Source organism: Rana temporaria, chromosome 2 (genome assembly GCF_905171775.1).
Source record: "Rana temporaria chromosome 2, aRanTem1.1, whole genome shotgun sequence".
NCBI lineage: Eukaryota > Metazoa > Chordata > Amphibia > Anura > Ranidae > Rana > Rana temporaria.
The window spans coordinates 394,609,340-394,633,762 of NC_053490.1; the positions used below are offsets into that span (position 1 = coordinate 394,609,340).

A 24,423-nucleotide genomic window follows, 5' to 3' on the forward strand; every position below is an offset into this window, starting at 1 on the left:
TGCTGCCCTGAATATAAAAAAGTGATAGTAGTTGGGGGTAGAAATCATGCATTTCCAAAATAGAAACAATCAGATCCGGAATGTAACCAGTGTGATATTGCAAGTGTACCGCACAGTACATATTCATGTTTATATACATTTTCTCCCCAACACATTCATTCAAAACATAGCAATCATGAATACATGCATGTACTATATACAGTTGCATGCATCAAGATATGATCATTTTTACACACAATACTGTGCAAAGGTACGATAGATAATTTTTGTCTTCAAGCGACCATATGCTAGACCAAGGAGGTTTAGTAACAGTCCTCTAGTGACAAAGACGGTTGGCTAGAACCACCACCCAGAGTATGGTGGGGGGAGGGAGGATTGTGGAATCCAGAAAATCTCAAAGCATTATATACCACGGCTGGTCTTGCCTCTGCAAAAGGGTAAAGACTGGAGTCACTGCCCACCAAAAAGGAAATTATTGATCATCTTTTACAGGCTATAGTAGCTTGATCTAAATTTTGTGCCACGGTCACTGTACATGTCATTTTATTTCTTCAGCATCAGTGTGAACATAAGAGGTGCATTAATAAAGCAACATATTTGAACGTTTATAAAGAGCCCATTCCGTCAAAGTGACAGAGTCTGTTAGTCCCCTGTCCTCTCTCCTAGGTGGGCTGATAAATCTGTGGTTCTTTACGGCTTCTCAGCTGCAAAAGTCTACCCCCAGGATAGTAAGCTTTGGTGTGTATAACATTGCACACACATACAACACCTCGTGTTACACTGGTCCTGGAGATCAGCTACTCCGGTCCATGCACTGTCATGTGCGGAAAGGTTACATGTTCCTCCATACCCAGAAGCTCTGCTCCTTGAGTAAAGCTGCCCATAGAGCCATTTTCTGTGGTTGCAGGAAATTGCTCAATTCTCCATGTTACTGCAGATGCTTCCCCCCACAGGGAGAACAGCAATTACTGCAAGCGGGTATAATAGACACAACCAATAAATCGCAAAGTAAAATCAGACAGGCTGGTTGTACCCAAGTTGATCGATTAACTTGGGTACATTCAACCTGCCCATACATGGCTGGTCCCTGCTGAACAAGCCAGGAATCAAACCATATACGGCCGGCTTAATGCAGTGGGTAGACCAAGAAGATGGAGAAATATACCTTGCCAGGGGGAAGGGAAGGCAAATTTCAGGAGATGTGTAAATTTTGCCTGAATAGACCAGAACAGTAGAACAGTAACAGACCAATTTCCAATACCAATTGTGAGCTTGGGACATAAAATTCCACCGAAGGTTACAGATTCTTAAAATATTATCATAGCCAATTAAACGGGATGCTAACAACACACATGCTCTTGCCATTTTTTTCCCTTTCTCTGCCAACTGTGCCCCAACTGGGTTGGCTGACTTCTAGTAAGGGGGCGCACCCTGCGTTCAATGGGACCAATGGAGTCTTGCCGGACTCTAAAGTGCGCACGCTCGCCTGTTTAGCAATGCAACTATCGAGCAAGCAAGAGGGAAATCAAAGCCCGAATGAGAAAGTGTGCATGTAAGGTTGTAATGCTAAAACGAGAGCATGCATTAACTGGAGACGCCAAAAGGTCCTGACAAGTACAGGGGGCACCCCCATACCTGAAGTTAGACTGTGTGGTCAGGGTAGAGTTAGCAGTGGAAGGAGATTTTTTTTTTAAGGAATAGCCAGAGCAATTTTGCGTGGGACAGGGTTGCCCCCTATCTCCACTCTTATTTGCCCTGGCCATAGCCCCCCTAACAGAATTGTTCTGCTCCAACCCAGATATACGAGGCACTGAAGTAGCCAAGTGGCTGGTTGTCACCACAAACTAGGTTTATTTGCAGATGACATTCTTTTCTTTCTTACTGCTCCCCTTACAATGCCTAACCTGGATCATACCTTGGAATGCTTTATCTTGATATCTGGTTTGGAGGCGAATCGGCAGGTCATATGCTCTCAATAATACACTCTCTAGCCAAGTTCTCTCAATTGCAATCCTAATTTTCTTACAAATAGACCACGCATGCTCTTACCTACTGCGGTATTCATGTTTACCCTCCATATAGTTAGCGTTGGGCTACTGACCTTTATGTCCTGCTGGAACCAGAAGATGTGCAGGATATCTGGCAATCCACTAAACCTTCTATCATTAACATTTTATCGCTGGAAACCAACTATAAGGTTTTAACTAGTGTCGGCTAGACTTGCCAAAATACTCCCATTATTCCCCAAATTGTTGTAGAAGCTGTGCAGATGGTGGCACGTGCCTGGACATTTGGTGAACCTGCCCCATACTGGACTGAAGTGTTTCAACTACTGCCTGTACCATTTGCTGTCCCACTTTTCACCCGACTCCACCATACCATCATTGAATCCACGGGATTTGACATGCTTGCAATTCAGACTACACTTATGCTTTTAAGCAAACCATTGATAAAGTATGGAAGACTTCTACTTTGAGCCTAAAGATAGAATACACAATTAATGATTCATAGTAAAAGAGAAGCTACCCTGCTTGACCGCGTGCGAAAATACCTTAATACACACACTTTTTCCCCCACTTCCTTTGTTCCCCCCTTTTTCTCACAACTACTGTACCTCTTTTCTCTGTACTTTTTTACAATAGGCTTATTATTGTGCACTCTGCATATAGTATCTTGGAGCTTTTAAAGTGGATGTAAACCCCCTCTTATACCCAGTAAAGTGAATAGCCTCAGATGATACCAATCTCCCTACATACGTTTTACATGTATATCTGCTGTCTTCAGCTTTCTACGCTCTTTAGGCTCTATGCACAGTGGCTTAAAAAAAACCTTTACTGGAGTTTTATGTTCTGCCTGTAGAAGCAGCTCAATGTTATCCTGTGTGTCCATGCACATTAGGACGTTAAGAGACATATTTTGAGTTGAACGTTTAGAGGCAGGTGAAAATACTGTTGGTTCACGCTTCTGATTGGAGCTTGGAGGCAGTAAAAAAACAAATAACGAAAAAACGTAAAAAAAAAAAGCCTCTCCTGAACTTTGTGCAAAAAATGCTCTATACAAGTGTTTTTTTACTCGAGAGGACATTTTTTTTTATAAGCTCAGAGTGCATGGAGCCTTAGTGAGTGCACATTGTGAAAAAATACTTTTTCCTGTTTCAGCAGTGGGAGGAGAGTTTTTTTGCATACACTGAGCCGATTGGAGGAAAAGCACCCACCACCCATAGGCAGAGGAAGGAAGAAACTTGCAGAGCTAGTAGACAAGCTCTCTGCTCATCTAGCTCTGAGTTACCTCTCCAACACAATATTCCAGCTGCTTTCAGCTCCTGTGTTGGAGAACTTGTCAGAAGTTATCATGCGGATAACAGAAGAACAGAGCAGCAAAAAGACACACTACTTAGAGCGTCGGAGAGCGCCAAGTAAACACTACAGACAAATGTGCCCGGGCCAAATTTCATGAACAAAAAGGTGCCAATGATCAATGACGTTATTCGTAAAAATCAGCACAGCGATTAAAATGTTCAAAATAATCCTCTATCGGATAAGCAAAACTCCTCAGAGCTGTTGGACCTTTCATTACACAGAAGGTTAAGAGCGCAATGTTTATGATGTTCCCAAAATCAGATCATCTACAACAGGGGATTTGCATGGTACTGTTGGGAGATTTAAAAAAAAAATGCAACGTTTGTGTTTTGCACAAAGGGTATAAAGCTCCGCAGCAAAGGTCTGAAATACAACATGGCCTGCACTGCCTGAAACAAGCCCACTTCCTGCATAGAATCCTTACACCGAACTGGACCTGACATATTGATCTATCCTGTGTAGCCACGACCTATGTGTTCCCTCACAAAGACTTCTTCAGGTCACTGCCCGAAACAAGAAGATTGTTTAAGACAGAGCGGACCATTTTGCAAATACTGAGCCGATAGTTATGCATGACAGCCTTGTTGATGTTTGCTTCTGCATAGGAGTCTGGGTAACACGTGCGGTTCAAGAGTTCCGGCGGCATCTGTAACACTAAATTGACAAGACTTAAAGCTTTGACGAAGGGCAATTTTGGGTAGTTTGCCACCATTGTGCATGCAATTTTAGGGCCTCACGCACATAGATGTTGCAAACTCTCCTAAAATCTTAAGCGCTTAATGCACCTAGTGTCAAAACGGGTTTACAAGCCGTCAAGCATTTTTTTGCTGCCAAAACGCTCTTACTGACATGAACGCGCATCGGGAGCGTGTGCCACAATGTCGGCTATTATGCGCCATCTACAGCTGATCGGAAACTAAGCTGTTCTGCGGCTCTGTTCTGCGCATGCGCAGTTCCGGCTGGGCATTTTTCTAATGGGGGCACTTTGACAGAACACCGGCATTGTCTGTCCGGATCACTTTGTCACTGTATATTACGAGATCTAGGTATATAATTGGACATGGAAAATAAAAGTGGTATTTTAACGATACTGTACTATTTTTTTGCTCTCTAAATATTACCAAATTAGGGATGGAGGCACATGGGTGGATATCCGATGAATGTTTTCCTAAAATTTCTGTACTCATAAGAAAACTCATTCTATATTCTTATGCCATACATGATTTTTATTGGTAATTTAATATTTGTGCTAATTTTTAAATTTTTCTGTTTACTTCAATAGTCCATTTATGTTTATTATTTTTTTATATTTTTCTTTTTATTTAGCTTACACTTGGTGGCGCTGTGTGGGCTGTTGTCTACTTATGCCCGGGGGCTGCGATGCGCTCCTGGCGCCCTCCCCCTAGCTGGTTTGCTGTGTTTGGGGGGTGGGCGGGCTTGTCCAGTTACGCATCGGCACCACGCTGGACTCTATGCGCGTGACGTCGCCTTTGACGCCATTGCAACGGCGTCCCTCTTGATCTGACAAGCTCGTGGAGAGGGTGACCTCTCTGCGATATGGGTGGCGGCTGTCGCTCTAGGCGTGGGTTTCCCCTCATTCCAGTCACGCAAGCGTGACGCTGGGGGTGTGTCCCTGGGGTGACTTGGGATCCCTCATAGCTCCCCACGTGGTCTGAGCATCCTCACTGTCCGCTGGTTGCTGATGCCGGGTTCCCCACTACATCTCACCACTTGGAGTATGGTTTTGACACATATCATGTTCTTTCTTTGTATCTTAGTTGGAGATAGTGGCTCCTTTATAATCATTTTAACCACAAACCTCTTTACACATGCACCATTTCCATTTGCTCTTCACATAACACATGCCTTCATTCTACACTTTAATATCCTCCCTTCACCTTCATTTATACTCCCAGATCTGTTTAATACAGTATTATCCCACTTTTGGTTACCTAACATTGCAACGGTCATCACCCCAAGCTTATATAATTGCATACTTCTTACCTTCCCCACACTTTCTTCCCTCGTATTTCCTTAGACACTTCCAAGGCCACCTCCCAGCATCATCTACAGTGCCAGTGTGGGCTTTACCATCCCATTGGAGGTTCAATGTTGGGGTCCGGTTTCCTTGGGGCTCCTCGTCCCCTCAGCTCCCGGGCGGGATGCAGCGTGATTTCCGCTGGTATGGCGCCACCAGCACATTGAGTGCTTTAACCACTTAAGGACCGCCTCCTGCACATATACGTCGGCAGAATGGCACGGCTGGGCACAAGCACGTACCTGTACGTCCCCTTTAAGTGCCCAGCCGTGGGTCACGGGCGCGCGCCCGTGACCCGGTCCGAAGCTCCGTGACCCGATCGCCGCTGGAGTGCCGCGAACGGTCCCCAGAGCCTAAGAACGAGGAGAGCTGCCCCGCTCTTCACTGTGGCGCTGTCATTGATCGTGTGTTCCCTGATATAGGGACACACGATCAATGATGTCACATGTCCAGCCCCGCACCCTACAGTTAGAAACACATATGAGGTCACACTTAACTCCTTCAGCGCCCCCTAGTGGTTAACTCCCAAACTGCAATTGTCATTTTCACAGTAAACAATGCATTTTTATAGCATTTTTTGCTGTGAAAATAACAATTGTCCCAAAAATTTGTCAAAATTGTCCGATGTGTCCGCCATAATGTCGCGATCACGAAAAAAATCGCTGATCGCCGCCATTAGTAGTAACAAAAAAAAAATTATTAATAAAAATGCAATAAAACTATCCACTATTTTGTAAACACTATACATTTTGCGCAAACCAATCGAGAACGCTTATTGCGATTTTTTTTTTACAAAAATAGGTAGAAGAATACCGTATTTATCAGCGTATATGCGCACTTTTTTGCCCTGAAAATCAGGGCAAAATCGTGGGTGCGCGATATACGCCGATACCCGTTTTCTCGCGCCGAGTTTGAATACTGCGCCGGCATATACCGAGCGCAGTACACTCGTGTATAGTCAGGCAGGCTCGGCTCCTCTCGTGCTCACGTCCTGGACGTACAGGACGTGAGCGCGAGAGTAGCCGAGCCTGCCTGACTATACACGAGTGTACTGCGCTCGGTATATGCCGGCGCAGTATTCAAACTCAGTGCGGGAATCGAGCGGGGAGGACGCCGCAGAAGGACGCCGGACCCGACGAAGAGGACACCCGAAGCCGCAGCCGGACCCGACGAGGCCGCCGCGCAACACAAAAACTGTAAGTACTAGAATGTTTTTTTACAGGAATGTCGGGTCCACTTTAGGGGTGCGCGCTATACGCCGGAGCACGCAATACCCCGATAAATACGGTACGTATCGGCCTAAACTGAGGGGAAAAATATATTTTTTTATATATATTTTTGGCCGATATTTATTATAGCAAAACGGAAAAAAAATTGATTTTTTTTTTAAATTGACGCTCTATTTTTGTTTATAGCGCAAAAAATAAAAACCGCTAAAAATAAAAAACCGCAGAGGTGATAAAATACCACCAAAAGAAAGCTCTATTTGTGGGGAAAAAAGGACGCCAATTTTGTTTGGGAGCCACAACGCATGACCACGCAATTGTCAGTTAAAGCGACACAGTGCCGAATTGCAAAAACTGGCCGGGTTCTTTACCGGTATTTTGGTCCGGGTCTTAAGTGGTAATGTGCAAGTATGAGGCAGGATCATCTCCTTCCTCCATATCCTTATTCGTTGTCTTCCCCCTTATATTCTATTTTACCCCAATTGGAGAGTCTTTAATACATTTTACTGGCCCTCATACACATATAAATATATTTTTTTCAGATTATATGCATTGTTCCTGATAAGGCAATATAGTCGCCGAAACGCGTCGAGCCAACGGACCATTCTAATCTATAGGCCATCCTAGATTCATTACGTTATCATATGATGTGATTTAGCTATTTTTTATATATTTGATGTTAACTTGTATCTTTATATGGAGCCTGCTGGCCAAGATATTTGTATAACCTGTGCTCATTTTATTAAACTTGCTTTTTTCAAACGGATCCATTGTTCCACTTATGTGCCTCATTCAAAGTCCCGAACCTCCTCTTTATTAAATTGATTAGGGATGGAGATACTTATCTAGGTTGTCTCATTTAAAGTCCGGCACTTTTTTGCTCGCTAAATGATACTGTACTATTGTGGACCCTTTATTTCAGAAAAGCTTTGCAGTGTCTGAGCAAGCTAATGTTTAAAGCCTTCCTGTGGAAGTAAAGCATTTCAAGTAAAGCATATTTATTGCCGATCATGAAAGCGAGAGACAATTCTATTCAGTGAGTGTACTGTACGGAGTTTGTGTCATTGAGCACGTGGTATTTTTTGAAGGTTCACTACAATCAAGAAGAATACACATTTATATATGAATATTGTAGAATTTGGACACTTTAGTGGATCACAAGTGGACACTGGTTATGTTGGATTGTATTCTATTTTTTATACATTTTTATTTGGATTGGGTTTTGAATGTTATAGCACCATTGTCCCAGATTATATTTATATTATCTATATTTGGAAAGGGTGCATTTGCAAGCTGTTCGCTTTCAGATGGACACAACCGCCACCCTGCCCAATTTTAAGGGTATACAATTACTCGGCTTAACTATTTTTTTTAACCAGAACATTTTTGCATTTGTGTGCAATAAAATTTACTTTTTCCCCCACTGATAAACTGCGGCACTAATATGACAAACCATTTGATTCTCCTGTGTCTCTGCTTTCAGAAAATATAGGTTTGGGAGTTTAAACTTCTCTTTTGGGCTAAAATGTATACTTTAACACACCTGGCTGTCACAGTGGCAGATGGACTTGTAATTCTCAATAGGACACATGAGTAGAGCTGCACGATTAATCGTTAAAGAATCGCGATTCTACCCCTCTCGTGATCTTAACACAGCATTTTATCGATTCAGTGCAGCGTTCTCTGCTCACTGCTGACGGCTGTCAAAAAAAAAAAAAACAACCAGGCAGCCTGCCAAGTTCATCACAACATAGCTTTGGCAGAGATGAAGAGAAACACTAACATTTGGTTCTTTGAAATCAAAGGAATGAACTTGGGTCTGTAAATGATGTCAGTTTGACTACTTAAAGACTAGACCTTTGACACTTGTTGCCAACAAGTTAAAATAAGTATTTGCTACAAAAATACTTTGAACGAACCCCCAAAAATTATGTATTTTTTTTTTTTTTTTAGCAGAGACCCTAGAAAATAAAATGGCAGTTGTTGCAATATATTATGACACCATTTGGGCAGCGGTCTTTCAAAAGCATTTTTGGGAAACAATACACTTTAAGGAATTTTTAAAAAAACAGCAAAGTTAGCCTAATTTTTTGGTATAATGTGAAAGAGAATGTTACGCTGCGTGAATTTCGTGAACTTTACCCCAAACAAAAAAAAATTTAAATCATGATTTTTATTTTTGCCAGAATCATGCAGCTCTAGATACGTGTGCAATAACAGTCCACTAAATTGTCCTCAAGCTCCCTAAATGACAGAGGTAAGGGCAGAGGAAGAATTTGCAGGAGCCTGACATTACACTCACAATCCACTGATGGCGGGTGCTAAAATTTGCAGGCTCCAGTAACATAAAATTTCCTGCATTTTTTTTTTTTTTTTTTTAGGTGAACCAAGCCTTTAACCAAGGGCTAATAAGGATATTCTTTTTGCTGACCACATTGCACATACAGTAGCAAAACAAAAAAGGGGGGGGGGGGGGTTTAACACCCAGTCTGCAAATATGCTCATACAGTGGCCTCGGTATGTGTACTGAGAGCATGCTCACTGCATGCTCCTAGCACAGTGATCGAGCTGTTACCAACAGCTCTCAGTGACTGCTTTGGATTGGGAGTTAGTGGGATGGGTTTGCGATGTGACCACTGAGAACCAATTACAGTAATCACATTACATAGAAGCTGTAGCAATAATGGGTTAAGTTTTACTTTTTCACTTTCATAATTTTCAGATCAAAGGTCAGCAGGTCCCTCCTGCACAAATGAACAGGGCTGTACAGCAGGCTGACTCCACCTATAACTAGGAGCAGGGAGTTTTGATTGACAGTTTCTGCTGCCATTTATATGTGGACCCTGTTGCTGGGATGTGGCCAACTTTTAGGAAGCCAATGTACAAGTAAAGATCAGCAAGCCTGTACACACAGACACAACTAAGGAAGTCTGTGTGTACATTTTGTGCCAGCACCGCTAACAGGCCGCCCTGGACCGACTGAGGCTTTTATTTACCTGGTGCCCATCAGATGTATGAAAAGAAAGCTGTACACAAAGAAAAATATTATCTATGCAGGAGATGATTGGGTCATAATCAATCCAACACATGGGTTACCATCTTTGACCTTCCCCTTTTACAGTGCTCAGACCAAAGAAAAGTGAGTATCATCCCACCAGAAGACATAGAAACAGGCTCACACTAGTCCAATAGAACAGTTTACAAAAAAAAAAAAAAAAAAAAAAGTATGACTTACCTTTAAATTCCATATATTGGAGTATAGCACAAGACACAGGCTGGATAGTCATAGACTCCGAGTTATAGGGTGCCATCCTTAGGTGACTGGACAATACTGGCAAACCATTTAAATATGTCACCTTTGGCTTAACCCTATAACCCTTCACCCACAGAGTGAGGTTCATTATAAAACTTCTCCATAATGGTGTAGAGGTCCACCTACTAAATTGCCCTAGCAACAACAAAAAGTCCAAGGTAGGCATATTTGAAAACGTTGCCAGTGTCAAATTACGTGAGGGTAGCAGCCTATAACCCATATTATACAGGATTTATATGGCGCCAACAGTTTGCGCAATGCATTACAAGACGAAGGCTGACAGTACAGTTATAATACAACTCAATACAGGTGGAATGAGAGCATACAATCTAGAGGTCATTATCTACGAATATCAGTCTGTGTCCTGTACGATCAAGATAAATTGTTTTACTGGACAACTAGTGTGAGGTTCCTTCTACTTGCACAGCACACACTACTGATACAGGACACACTACATTAAACTCTGCATTTACCTTTAAACTTGACTCATAGTCAGTGTTCACTTTGAACATAAGTCCAAGTCGTAGATGAATTTCCTTGGCGCGGCAAAAGCCAGGATCGACATAAAGCACTTCCTGAAATGCTCTAATTGCCCTGGAAACATTAAAAAGGCAAATTAATGACTGTATCACACCAAAACAGACAATTTATAATTTAGCCCTTCTAAAACAAAAACTCTTAGATGCCCAGAATTAGTTTAGAAGTGTCAGTCACCTTGGCAATAACAAAGACTTTGTTTCAGTTTAAAATAAGGCCAGAGAACTAGGATCACACTCGGTTGAGCAGTCCCATTTGCTGCAAGGTTATTCAACATTCTCAAGGCAAAGAGCATTATAAAAAAAAAAAATAATAAAAAAAAGGTAAAAATTGCGGTCAGCAAGGGGATAAGAATAACCAAAGTATGAGCATTTCACATGTTCCCTCGTTCCAAGCAGTATTTATTTTGGCAGGGCTTTGGTCAGAAAAGTATGGGAAAGAAAAGTATAAGATGCTTAATCTGCCTGATAAAAGTGAATCTGGTATTTTGGCTGCAACCAAAGCACAGGTTCATTTTAGAGAGGAACCTTGCATGATATAAATTCTTCAACAAATGAACCCTTCTTTGTAGCAATATGAAAAGACCAGCCTTCTGTAGCTTTCTTTTACCAGCACAAAATGATTTTTAGAAAAAGTCAGCTATTTCAGTTCTTGGAAAACATAACTTTATGATCAGCTCACTTTGATAAAAAAAAAAAAAAAAAAGGAGAGAGAACAAAACCCCTCACAAGAACCTGATTCTAACATTTCTATAAGCAACGGCTGCTAGAGATGGAACCCCCCCCCCTCCCCCTCCCCCCCATATTAAACATACAGAAACAACAGAATCCTCAGACATTTATAATGAAAAGGTAAGTCTTGTTTTTAGAGGAAAGATGTACTTTAGAATACCTACCAGTGAAATGCATTGTAATGGAAGTAGACCAATCCAAGGCCATAAAGAAAGGCAGCATTCTATAAAACAAAAATCATAATGAGTTATTTTTTCCTACATACAGAACTTTTCCACCAAGACAGAATTCAGTAAACAGAGATGACCCCTAAAAACTACCCAAACTAAGCAGTATTAGGGGACCTGAAATTGTTCATTGTTCCTTGAAACTACACCTTCTTACAACCGTCTTAACACCAAGTTTATCAAAAAATTATTATGCTCACCTATTAAAGGGGTTTTAAAGCTGTGTGTTCCACCTTAAAGGATCACTAAAGGAAAACATTTTTTTTAGCTAAATAGCTTCCTTTGCCTTACTGCAGTACTGGTTTCATGTCCTTATTGTTCGTTTTTGCTTTGAAGTTGCTGTAATTCTGCTGTGATCTCCACACTTCCTGGTTGTCTGGCTCCTTATAACCACAGTACTGGGAGCTTTTCACGGTGGTCTAAGCTGTCATTACTGTGTGTCTAAAACTCCTCAGAACCAATCAGATTCATTTTAAAAACAAAACACTGCCATGGATTTTTGTTCTGTGGGTCTCTCAGTTTAAAACCGAAAGTAAAACTAGAGGCACATTATATGATTGAATTTAATCTATGTTTAATCATTTTTAAAAGGAATCAGTTAACTTTTATGTCTCTATACCCTGTAAACAGTCATTTCAGCAAAAAAAATTTTCCTTTAGTGACCCTTTAATACATCCTATGCATTAAAGCGGAGGTTCGCCCAAAAGTGAACCTCCGATTTTCGTAACCCCCCCCCCCCCCCCGCGCCCTCCGGTGTCACATTTGACACCTTTCAGGGGGGTGCAAATACCTGTATAAAAACAGGTAATTTGCACCACTTCCTGGTATAGACTCCCGCGAGAGTCCCGCCCCTTCGTGTCACCGATCTCCCCCCCGTTGTGTTCTGGGAAACGCTCTGCTCCCAGAACACGAAGGGGACCAGTGGGCACGGCGCAGCATGACTCGTGCATGCGCAGTAGAGAATCGGGCAGTGAAGCCGCAGCGCTTCACTTCCCGATTCCCTCACCGAGGATGCCGACGTCACGGGCGACCTGGACAGGTAAGTGTCCATTTTTAAAAAGTCAGCAGCTGCTGTATTTGTAGCTGCTGACTTTTAAAAAAAAAAAATTATCGTTTTCTCTGCAGTCTTTCTTCTCTACAGCTTTTCAAAGGTCATAATTTATAAGCTTATCTGAGCGGTCAGAAAAAGGGGGCAGGAAGCTAAAGTTACTCTGCAGGGCTCGTGAGCAAAGCTGATTTGAGTGGAGAGGGGTGGGCCACCCGCACAGCAACAGAGCTCAAGCTGCCAGCCAACTGGAGCTCCCTTGCCTGTCACCATTTTTCTCTTGGTTTCAGAAACACTTGTTAGAAATGATTCATGCCGATAGAGGAACGAAGCAGCAGACAGAAATTACACTTGGTGCTCTTAATTAAGACACACTATAAAAGCATGTGCTTTACAACCAATTTAAGGAGTCAACAAAGAAGCAGATATTACTTTGATCTTATCACAACTGTGCTCGGTGTTGGCTGAAGGGAGCCTGAAGCAGCCTACAGTTTTTTTTTATCACATTGTTAGAAAGAGGGGATGGGCATAAAATAACTTCAGTATAGTTAAAAGGAAAAAAATGAATAACCTTATAATACTTGGCATAAAGTATTGCTGAAGTCAGACACATTTGTAGAATGATTTAAAGTGGTTGTAAACCCTTAGGCTCCATTCACACTAATGCTGTTTTTGAAATTTTTTAACATGGTTTCCTATGGAACATGTTCTCATCAATGCTTTTTTGTGCCTCTGCGTTTTTGGAAAGGGTCAGGGACTTTTTTTCCTGCAAAAAGCAGCGTTTTGCATGTAATAGAATTCAATTGACCCGCATCCAAAACGCAAGTACCACGTTTTTACCGCGATTTTAGTTTTTTTTTTACCTGTTTATAGCTAAAAACGCAAATCGCGGTAAAAAAACATTTGACAAAAAACGCAGCAAGCACCGTAAAAAGGCTAAAAAGCAACATGCATTAGTATGAATCGAGCCTTACAGACCACTTTCGCCCTACAGGTAAGCCTAATCTAAGGCTTACCTGTAGGTACTGGAAATATCTTCTAAACCTGTACGCCCAACATCATCAGCGCTTGCGCACTGAAGAAAGGGCATGATCATGCCGTTTCAAGAGAGCCAGTGTCTTGATACCTGCCCTCGAAGCCAATTGAAGAACAGGCTTGAGTGAGGACATCACTGAATACCTGGACAGGTAAATGTTATAGTAAAGTCAGCAGCTACAGTATTTGTAGCTTTTTAGGGAGGGCCTGGAAGTCCTTTTTAGGAATATGTTTAAATCATCCTCTCTCAATCAAGGTTTCATTAGGGTTCCCAATAAAATTAGCAGGGTCCGATTTAGCAGTAGGCAACTGATCTAGCTACCAGTGTTAATTTTGGCAGCAAATTTCGATTTAGTTTTAGTCTTTGGACTAAAATGGCATTTTAGTTTTAGTCTTCTGCAAACTCATTTTAGTTGTCAAAAATCTAATGGGTGTAATTAAATTGTAATGGTAACATTTCTCTACAATTTCCGAACTCATATACTGCTGGAGTGAAAAATCTCATGTCATTATTTATGGTATTGAGGTATGAACATGCACTACAGGCCAGAGTTAATTTTGAAGTCAAATTTCAATTTAGTCTTGGTCTTTTGACTAAAATGGCATTTTAGTTTTAGTCGTAATTTAGTCATCTCTATTGTTTTAGTTTTAAATATTTAGTTGACTAAAATAGTATTCATTTAGTCGACTAAAATGTTTTAGTCATTTTAGTCGACTTAATTAACACTGCTAGCTACTATAGCCAACAATGAAAGAGGCAACTTCGACACTGACCACTGTTAGGGGGCACCCAAATTTGTACTGTCTGTATTTTTCTATTATTCATTTACGTTAAAAATTACTACTAAAAACATTGTACAGAGCAGAAGGGTGTGAAAAATTGTCTGCCCAGGATATCAGTTTTGCTAGATATACCAATTAATTTGAAGACAAGAGCATACAGAGGGTTAAGGAGACTAGGAGATGAAAAGATTGTGGACCAGGAAATTTGAATACAAATTTTAAATAGTTTTCATGTCGGTGTTAATTTTAAAGGCAAATTTTGATTACGTTTTATTCATAGTCTTGACTAAAATTACATTTAAGATTTATTTTAGTCATCTGAATCTTTTGTCGTATTTTAGTTGACTAAAATCACCAGTACAGTTTAGTAGACTCATGGATCTCATGGATTTTAATTGTAATGCATTATTTAAGCACCTCTCTAGAATTTCCAAACTCATTTTATACTCCTGGAGTAAAAATCTAACAGGGTATTATTTAAGGCTTGAATATGCACTACAGACCAATTTAGTCTTTGTTTTCTCTCTCGTTGACGTCGTATTTCAATTTAGTCAGTCTTGACTAAAATGCCATTTTAGTTTTTAGTTGTATTTTAGTTGGCTAAAATAGTGTTAATTTCGTCAACGAAAATATTTTGGGTCGATAAAATTAAAGCGGTTGTAAAAGTAATTTTTTTCCCCCTAAATAGCTTCCTTTACCTTAGTGCAGTCCTCCTTCACTTACCTCATCCTTCGATTTTGCTTTTAAATGTCCTTATTTCTTCTGAGAAATCCTCACTTCCTGTTCTTCTGTCTGTAACTACACACAGTAATGCAAGGCTTTCTCCCTGGTGTAAAGAAGGCCTCTTGAGGGGGCGCCCACTAACACGCAGCTCCTTTATCTGCAAATTAGAGCGTGTCCTGACACTCCTGCTCGCCCCCTCAAGAGGCTTTCTCCACACCAGGGAGAAAGCCTTGCATTACTGTGTGGAGTTACAGACAGAAGAACAGGAAGTGAGGATTTCTCAGAAGAAATAAGGACATTTAAAAGCAAAATGGAAGGATAGGGTAAAGTTAAGGAGGACTGCACTAAGGTAAAGGAAGCCATTTAGGGAAAAACATTTTTTTATCTTTACAACCGCTTTAAAGGATAAATTCATCTTTCATAACATGTTACACCCATATTCTGGATGTAACATGTTAAAAAATAAAAATAAAAAAAATACAGAGTTCTGTGGTAGTTCATAGATTCTTCCTGTCAAGTGTATTGGCTTGCTCATACGTTTTTTTTTTATTTTTTTTTAAAAAGGTGAACTTAATCTTAAACACCTTTTTATGCAAATTAGGGGTGTACCGAATTGTTTTTTTTGGTGCCAAAAGTGATAGTGAAAATGAATACACTAGGCCAAAAATTACTTTTTTAAAAACATTTTTATACAGTAGATGGTCAGAGACTGGGGACATGGTACAGGAGACCAATGCGGCCTCACCAGTGCCCATCATATGCAGCCTGCCAGTGCCCAGCAGCCTACCATTGCCCATCATTAGCAGCATGTCTGTCTCACCAGTGCCCAGCAGCCTACCAGTGCATACCTCACAACTTTTGAAGGTGAGAATGAGGACATTTAGGGGGAGATTGACCTGTGGCAAGCGTAGTGCGCCATGGCAAAAAGTGGGTGTTGTAGCATAGTAAACTTTGTTGTCTGTAAACAGTTTATTATGCTACAGTTAGGAATGGACAAAGGAAGTGATTTGTACAGATTTCAGATTTTTTCATTTCAGGCAGGGAAGTCTTCCCTACTCTCCATCCTGACAGGGGAGGGGGGAACCTGGCAGAGCTCGGGGGGGCGGGCAGGAGACAGTACAGGATGGCAGGGTAAAGGAGAGCAGCACAGAGTGGGGGGGGGGACTGGAAAAAAGCACGGGGGGGCAGAGAACAGTAGGGGGTCAGGGAAGGGGTGTGGGGCAGGAGAGAGCAGAGAAGTTGCTGGGGAAGATCACAGAAGGGCCAAGAGAGAGCCGAGGGGCTGGAGAGGGCCGGCATACAGAGGAACCAATGCCCTCCATGATCTTCCTGCAACTGCTAAATGCACACTTCTCCTCCTCTCTTGCAGGCATTCAGTGGCTGCAGGAATAACATGGAAGGCATTGGTTCCTCTGTATGTCAACCCTCCTCTCGGGCTGGGTCGCAATGGCGACCACTGTAGTTACACCCCTGCAGTGAAGAAAAAAAGTTCCGGAAGGATGAAGAAGCAATGAGGAATAAATGGAATGCTGGCAGGATTCTGAGGCTGTGACAGTTGCAGACAAGAGCATACAGAGGGTTAAGAAGACTAGGAGATGAAAAGATTGTGGACCAGGAAATGCTGAGGATGAAGGGGGAGGAGAGGGGCTGCGAGTGTAGTGAGAGCTGGACAAGCAATGAGAGAGAAGAGACTGGTGTGAGGAGTTATCACAGTGCAGTGATGCCGGAAAGATTACTTAATTTACCCTCTACAAATCACATTCCGGTCCATACAGAGCCAGTGGTATTCAGACACAGGAGAGGATCACATCGGCACTGCACACTTACAGAAGACAAGAGCAGGAATGGGGTCAGATGTCAGAATGCCACATGCAGCAACTTCTATCACCCGATCGCTATGCACAGTGCTAAGTGATGGGAGAAGGGATCACCACCGCCTGTGCCTCCGATAAACATGTACCCTGTGTGTCCTGGCCGCACTAGCCTTATTGTGCAGGAGCAACTCTGAGTGAGATTTCGGGAGGCGGAACTGGGAGCGAAAGCCACTCTGCACACACTTTCCTCCACATTGTGCACCCATTTCGGTTTCGGCTCCATTATCGGCGTGTTTTTTCTTTCGCCAATTTGCCAAAAACGCCATTTTCAGGCCAATATGTTTCGGCAGCCAAAATTTCGGTGCATCCCTAATGCCAATATAGCACAAACTGTAGGTATAATTATTTTAGGAAGGGTTTCATGAGACTTGAAGACTTTTTCAAATGTTCCAGTGGGGTAAACAGATTGAGAAAGGCTGGTTTAAAAACACTAGTCCTAAATATCAGCCCTTTTAAAGGGGTTGTAAAGGTACAATTTACCTCATCGTTCAATTTTGCTTTTGAATGTCCTTATTTCTTCTGAGAAATCCTCACTTCCTGTTCTTCTATCTGTAACTCCGCACAGTAATGCAAGGCTTTCTCCCTGGTGTGGAGTGTCGTGCTTGCCCCCTCTTAGACTACAGGAGAGTCAGGACGCCCACTAACACACAGCTCTTTTCTCTATCTGCAAGGTAGAGAGCGTCCTGACTCTCCTGTAGTCCAAGAGAGGGGGCGAGCACAACACTCCACACCAGGGAGAAAGCCTTGCATTACTGTGTGGAGTTACAGACAGAAGAACAGGAAGTGATGATTTTTTTAGAACAAATAAGGACATTTAAAAGCAAAATGGAAGGATGAGGTAAGTGAAGGACTGCACTAAGGTAAAGGAAGCCATTTAGGGGGAAAAAAAAATTGTACCTTTACAACCCCTTTAAGACCAAGCGAGTCACTGAGGCTTTTGCAACTGCTCTAAATCTATCCTACTCAGCACAACATCAGATACCTAAAAATAAAAAATGCACAACAAAAAAAATCTAAATTCTTCAAGTACTTGAGAAAATATTGTAGTCTACCAACTAAATAGTGGTAAATGACCCCAAATAGGGAGACATTAAAGTCGATCTATTTAATTATTGCAGATGTTAAAGTGATAAAAAAAGAACTCCAGATTTAAATGTTTGAAATGTTCTTTGCACTGTAAAATCAACACTTGCAATAAGCGTGATTGCCTTTTCAAAGGAAGAGCTCACGTAGCATTCAGAGTTATGCTATTTTACATAGACTTTAAAACATATTACAGGAAAATCAGACTTTGAAGTGTTCACACTCCATTTAACAATAGTAAATCAAACTAAATTCAACTCTAATCAGTAAATTCCTGGGGTATTAGGTACATTTACAAACACTGCACTGTTAAACTCATTAAAGCATATAATTAAAATGATTGCTTTAACCAGTTTCCTGCCAAACAGACCAGTAGCACAGACCAACAAAGCATTGAACACATTGACAACAGCATATAAATAGTGCTCTATGCACTCTGGCAAATGCTTTGCAATTATTTGGTGCTATGTAAATGAGCAAAAAAAATAAACCTTGATTTGTACCCTTAATATCGGTTTTGTGCCCTATTAAGGCCTTTCTCCATTATAAACATGAATGCTTTTTAGGATCCATGCACAGAAATAAAATGCCAGAGCCTCGGGCAGAAAAAAGACAGAACAAATGCTCATCGTGGCTTGTATTGAAGAGTTTAGGAGACTTTATGGGCTTTTGCTTTTATACGTGTTTTTTCTGCCTGAAAACTCCTCTCCAAAAAATTCCGGCTTTTAAACTCTCCTCTTGAAATGAGCCTCTAAACTCCCCAATGTGAATGGACACGTAGGATAACATTGCAGCATATTTTTAAGCCTAGTGTGCATATTTATGTGCACTTTTAATACCAGTTGATGTGCATGTTCATATGTGCATATTTATGCATAGTACATGCTGGCATAATGACGAGACCCAAAATACTAAAAATGACTAAATAAAGTTTTGAAAAAAAAATGGCAAAACTCAGTAAGGCCTCGTTTACAGTTTCCAGTGGAAGATCAATTCGAAAAAATAAAAAAATATGTGGTAGACGTAATTATTTCTCCCCCCTTAGCTGCAAAGGCAGCAGACGGGCGTACAAATGTCACGGCAATAATGCTTTGCTGCCATACCAGGAAAAGAACATCACGATCAAGAGTCTGGAGGGAGAGTGGAGAGAATCCAAGTAGCATGAAGGACCAGTGGGAAGTTTCCACAGTCCGTGATGAATTGGGAAGACATGTCATCTGCCGATATTAGTCTGCTGTGTTTTATCAAATCCATAGTCAGCGGAGCCCTCTACCAGGAAATTCTAGAGCACTTCATGCTTCCCTCTGCTGACCAGCTTTATGGAGAGGTGTCTGCACAGTTGTCCGTTGGGCTTCCATTGTGGTGTTAAATCCTGCTTGCTGCATTTTTGGACAGTTAAAGAAAAAAAATGCACCTCCTGGTTTAAAAGCATTGAAAAAGCAGCAAGAAAGCACCAGTGTTATGTTTTTGATGCAGTCACGTGACCTATGAAAAACACCATAAGCACAGTAAAAATCAGTGCAAAATCGCCATGGATTGGCGGTAAAAATCACAGCACAATCGCGTGCGTTTTTGGTCCCATCATCGGCATCTCTTATTGGCCGAATGCCAATAACACCATTTTCAGAAAGGTTTTGGGGGCTGACATTTCGGTGCATTTCTAACTATATTGTTTTGTGAATATTTACCAAAATCCTATTGTCTAAAACAGTTTAAGATTCACAGCCAAGTAAAAACATGATAGTATTCTCTTCACAACAGATATAAAACCAACTAAAAGTAAATGCATGTATACCCAAAAACAAATCTAATATGTTGCAAGTGTTTTCGATATGTGCCCGCCGTCGAAAAGTGCCAGCGCATGTGCAGAACGGGCACGCCAGCTGAGTTGCCGATCAGCTGGAGGAGTGACGTCCCATAACACATGTGCACATTGTAGGAGCCTTTTTGACAGGAGATACCATTTCTCTGGCATAATTTAATGTTATGCAAACAGCGGAGGGACACCGTATTTGTCATATTGTGCCGCAGGTTTATAGTGAGGCACAATGTGACATCTATGTCCCTCCGCTCTTTGCATGGCTTTCAATTGTGCCGTTAAATATCACCCGCCAAAGCAAACTCCTACGATGTGCGCGTGCGCCATGGAGATGTCACTCCAGCTGATCGGCAACTCTGCTTGAGTGCCTTTCTGTTCTGCGCATGCACAGGCACTTTTCGACGGAGGGCACAAATCGATAGAACACCAGTTACCAGACATTAGATGTCATGGCTGTATGTGTCTTTTATATTTGTTAATTCTAAAAAAAAATAACGGCTTTTGGTGACTAGGCTCACTCCTCCAATGTATCTATGGAGGGAACCATGGTTGCCACCAAGGATGAGCTCCAGCGTGTTCGCATGGTACACATGCAGAGCCCGCCAGGAAGTCTGCACGGCGCTGCGCTAATTACAGCCAGGGAGACATTTCCCGATCTCTGCAGCCGAGCATCGGGACAACGTCTCCCTGGCTGTGATTAGCGCAGCGCTGTGCAGACTTCCTGGCGGGCTCTGCAGGTGTACCATGCGAACACGCTGGAGCTCATCCTTAGTTGCCACCTAGGCTGCAATTCGTACACGTCTCCCTTTTTTCATCACTATCACACAAGGAATGGGGAGTTTTTACAGGTGAGGCAAAATTCTATTCTTCCATTTAATCTGACAGGACAAGGAGACTGCATTTCTGGAAAGATTAACAGGTATGTTCTCTACTTGCTGAAAATGTACTTAATAAAAAAAAAAAAAAATAATGCAGCCACTGCTTCCAAGGACTGGTAAACTGCAACATATTACATTTTAGTCATCCTTCAAGCAATCTGCATAATACACAACTGCAAAAGTATTTAAAAAAAAAGCCACGATCGTGACGTGACCTTTTCGAAGAGAAATCAGAAGCATGACATTGCTTTCCCTGGGAAAAAATACAATGACACTTTAACTGCAGAATGCTGATCTGACTATGAAGAAACTGCAATACACAGAAAATTCATCAACTCTGCTCTCCTCCAGTAAGTACAGCATGTTCCCTGTCAGCAGGTGCATACAGCAGAGCATGATCAGCTAGCTCCCAGTGCTATCCCTTCTTCCCAGTCTGAGGGCAGCTATGCACAGGAAGAACAGAAGGCAGATGCCACAAAAGATTCAGATAATTGCTAGTTGTATGCAAATATAAAATTACACATCTGCCTAAAGATGGATTTTAATATAATGCTCATCTTTTGACAAGGCCACCTTCTCCATCTATTGAGCCAAAAGTTTATTTTTAAACCTTAGCTTTGCATGTCACAAGAAATGATCAAATAGCTGATAGCTTGAAGATGCTTGCCACAAGAAAGGATTGATTTTGTTACTTTGTTTTTGTTTAACCACTTGCCGACCGCGCACCGCCGTTATACGTCCACAAGGTGGCTCGGCTGGGCGAGAGCACGTAATATGACGTCCTCTCTCCCAGCCGCCACTAGGGGCGCACGCGTGCCCCACGCTCGCCCCCGACTCCCGTGCGTGTGCCCGGCGAGCGCGATCGTCGCCGGGCACACGCGATCGCTCGGTACAGAGCGGGGACCGGGAGCTGTGTGTGTAAACACACAGCTCCCGGTCCTGTCAGCAGGGGAAATGCTGATCTTCGGTTCATACAATGTATGAACAGAGGATCAGTGTTTCCCCTAGTGAGGCCACCCCCCCCCCCACAGTAAGAACACACCCAGGCATACTTAACCCCTTCCCCGCCCCCTAGTGTTAACCCCTTCACTGCCAGTGGCATTTTTATAGTAATCCAATGCATTTTTATAGCACTGATCGCTATAAAAATGCCAATGGTCCCAAAAATGTGTCAAAAGTGTCCGAAGTGTCCGCAATAATGTCGCAGTACCGAAAAAAATAAAAAATAAATCGCTGATCGCCGCCATTACTAGTAAAAAAAATATAATAAAAATGACATAAAAATACCCCCTATTTTGTAAACGCTATAACTTTTGCGCAAACCAATCAAACGCTTATTGCGATTTTTTTTTACGAAAAATATGTACAAGAAAACGTATCGGCCTAAACTGAGGAAAAAATATTTTTTTATATATTTTTGGGGGATATTTATTATAGCAAAATGTAAAAAATATTCATTTTTTTCAAAATTGTCGCTCTATTTTTGTTTATAGCGCAAAAACTAAAAACCGCAGAGGTGATCAAATACCACCAAAAGAAAGCTCTATTTGTGGGAAAAAAAGGACGCCAATTTTGTTTGGAAGCCACTTTGCACGACCGCGCAATTGTCTGTTAAAGCGACGCAGTCCCGAATCGCAAAAAGTACTCTGGTCTTTGGGCAGCAATATGGTCCGGGGGGTAAGTGGTTAACTAGGACATATCTTTTATATGCATGCAAATGCGTCTTTCACCAAAAACTGATATTTCCAATGACCCCATTGTCATCTGTATGGTCATCATAGGAAAGAAGAATTTCTGGAATTAGAGTGCGCCAAAAATAATATGCCAGAGTGCTTGACTGCAAGGTTGTGCATTATGAGTGGACCCTATGGTTAGCATAAGAAAGAATCATCACTGAATAAAGCTGAAACATAACACACTCGTGCTTAGAGTGATACTAAAAGACACCGTTTCATTTGCATTGTCCCTTCTATTAATGTATAATGTTTTTTTTTTTTATTAAAACACATTGACACTTACCTGTCCTGCTGTCCCTCGAGGTCGGCAGTAGGCAGAAAGGCTACACCATTGCGGGTAAGTAAGGGAGCCCGGCAGTGAATCCTTTCGGCTGCACGCCGGGAACCCTACTGCGCATGCGCGAGGCCCCGATCCTCTATTAGCCTCGCAGCCAGGGGAGGAGGAGGGAGCCCCGCGGTGACGTCACTGCCACGGCCGGGCTCCCGGAAGTGGGTAAGGATACTTGTCAAAGACAGGCAACCCATCTCCCATATTCTCCCCGAAAGGTGGCAATTGTGGCATCGGTGGGGGGAATCCAATGAGCGGAAGTTCCACTTTAGGGTGGAGCTACGCTTTAAAAAGATTGTAGTACAGTCAATAAATTGACTGGATACTTTACAACCCAGGGGCCTGAAATATTTTATGAACAATGATAGGATGTCATTTATGTTCATTAGTGTTTTTTTAAACACCAATAAAATTCATTTTTTTCATAGATAAGATTTTTTTATTTTTTGTTAATTTGTGTATATATATCCTGATATTAGGTTAAGCCTAGGTTCACACTGCTGCGAATTCAAAATCGCGGTAAAATGCGCGATTTTACTGCGATTTCGCGGCCGCGATTTTGCCGAGATTTCGGCCGCAATTTAATGTAAATCGCGGCCCGAAATCGCAAAAAGTAGTACAGGAACTACTTTTTGAACTCGCAGATGCGGTGTCGCACTGATCAGGACAGTGCCATTGCCGACAATTGCCGCCGATTTGAGATGCGATTTGACATGTCAAATCGCATCTCAAATCGTTCCAAATCGTACCCAGTGTGAACCAGGGCTCAAGGAACATTTTCTGTGTGATTTGGAGAGTGACTGCATCTCATTAAACCTCCTCTCTGGGATTTACGATGCAGTTTGTAATTGATTAAAATGTCAAATTGATACCCAATTGATTTCTGGTGTGAAATGTAGCAATATAACAAGGATGTAAGAATATTGCCATTGTAGATTTTGTTCCTACTTGAAGGATGTAAGCTAGATAGCCTGAAGCTGTCGTATTTCGAATATGTAATTACATGTGAATTTTCTACAATACATTTTTTAAGTGCAGAAATCCCTAGATAGATAGATACACACACATACAGTGCCTTGCGAAAGTATTCGGCCCCCTTGAACTTTGCGAACTTTTGCCACATTTCAGGCTTCAAACAGATATAAAACTGTAATTTTTTTTTGAAGAAACAACAACAAGTGGGGGCACAATCATGAAGTGGAACAAAATGTATTGGATATTTCAAACTTTAACAAATAAAAAACTGAAAAAATGGGCGTGCAAAATTATTCAGCCCCCTTAAGTTAATACTTTGTAGCGCCACCTTTTGCTGCGATTACAGCTGTAAGTCGCTTGGGGTATGTCTCTATCAGTTTTGCACATCGAGAGACTGAAATTTTTGCCCATTCCTCCTTGCAAAACAGCTCGAGCTCAGTGAGGTTGGATGGAGAGCGTTTGAACAGCAGTTTTCAGTTCTTTCCACAGATTCTCGATTGGATTCAGGTCTGGACTTTGACTTGGCCATTCTAACACCTGAATATGTTTATTTGTGAACCATTCCATTGTAGATTTTGCTTTATGTTTTGGATCATTGTCTTGTTGGAAGACAAATCTCCGTCCCAGTCTCAGGTCTTTTGCAGACTCCATCAGGTTTTCTTCCAGAATGGTCCTGTATTTGGCTCCATCCATCTTCCCATCAATTTTAACCA

General features: G+C 41.8%; 1 protein-coding gene across 4 annotated transcripts in view; it reads right to left on the bottom strand.

Moving 5' to 3' along the window:
• The window catches only part of KDM6A (lysine demethylase 6A), a 163,224-nt gene that overhangs the window by 76,407 nt on the left and 62,394 nt on the right, over nucleotides 1-24,423 (bottom strand). For all 4 annotated transcript variants that reach the window (XM_040338057.1, XM_040338056.1, XM_040338058.1 and 1 more), the window contains exons 5-6: nucleotides 11,369-11,427; nucleotides 10,410-10,530 (exon numbers count right to left, since the gene is read on the bottom strand). In XM_040338057.1, the coding sequence (XP_040193991.1) occupies nucleotides 10,410-10,530; nucleotides 11,369-11,427 (180 nt within the window). The remainder of the gene's footprint in view (nucleotides 1-10,409; nucleotides 10,531-11,368; nucleotides 11,428-24,423) is intronic.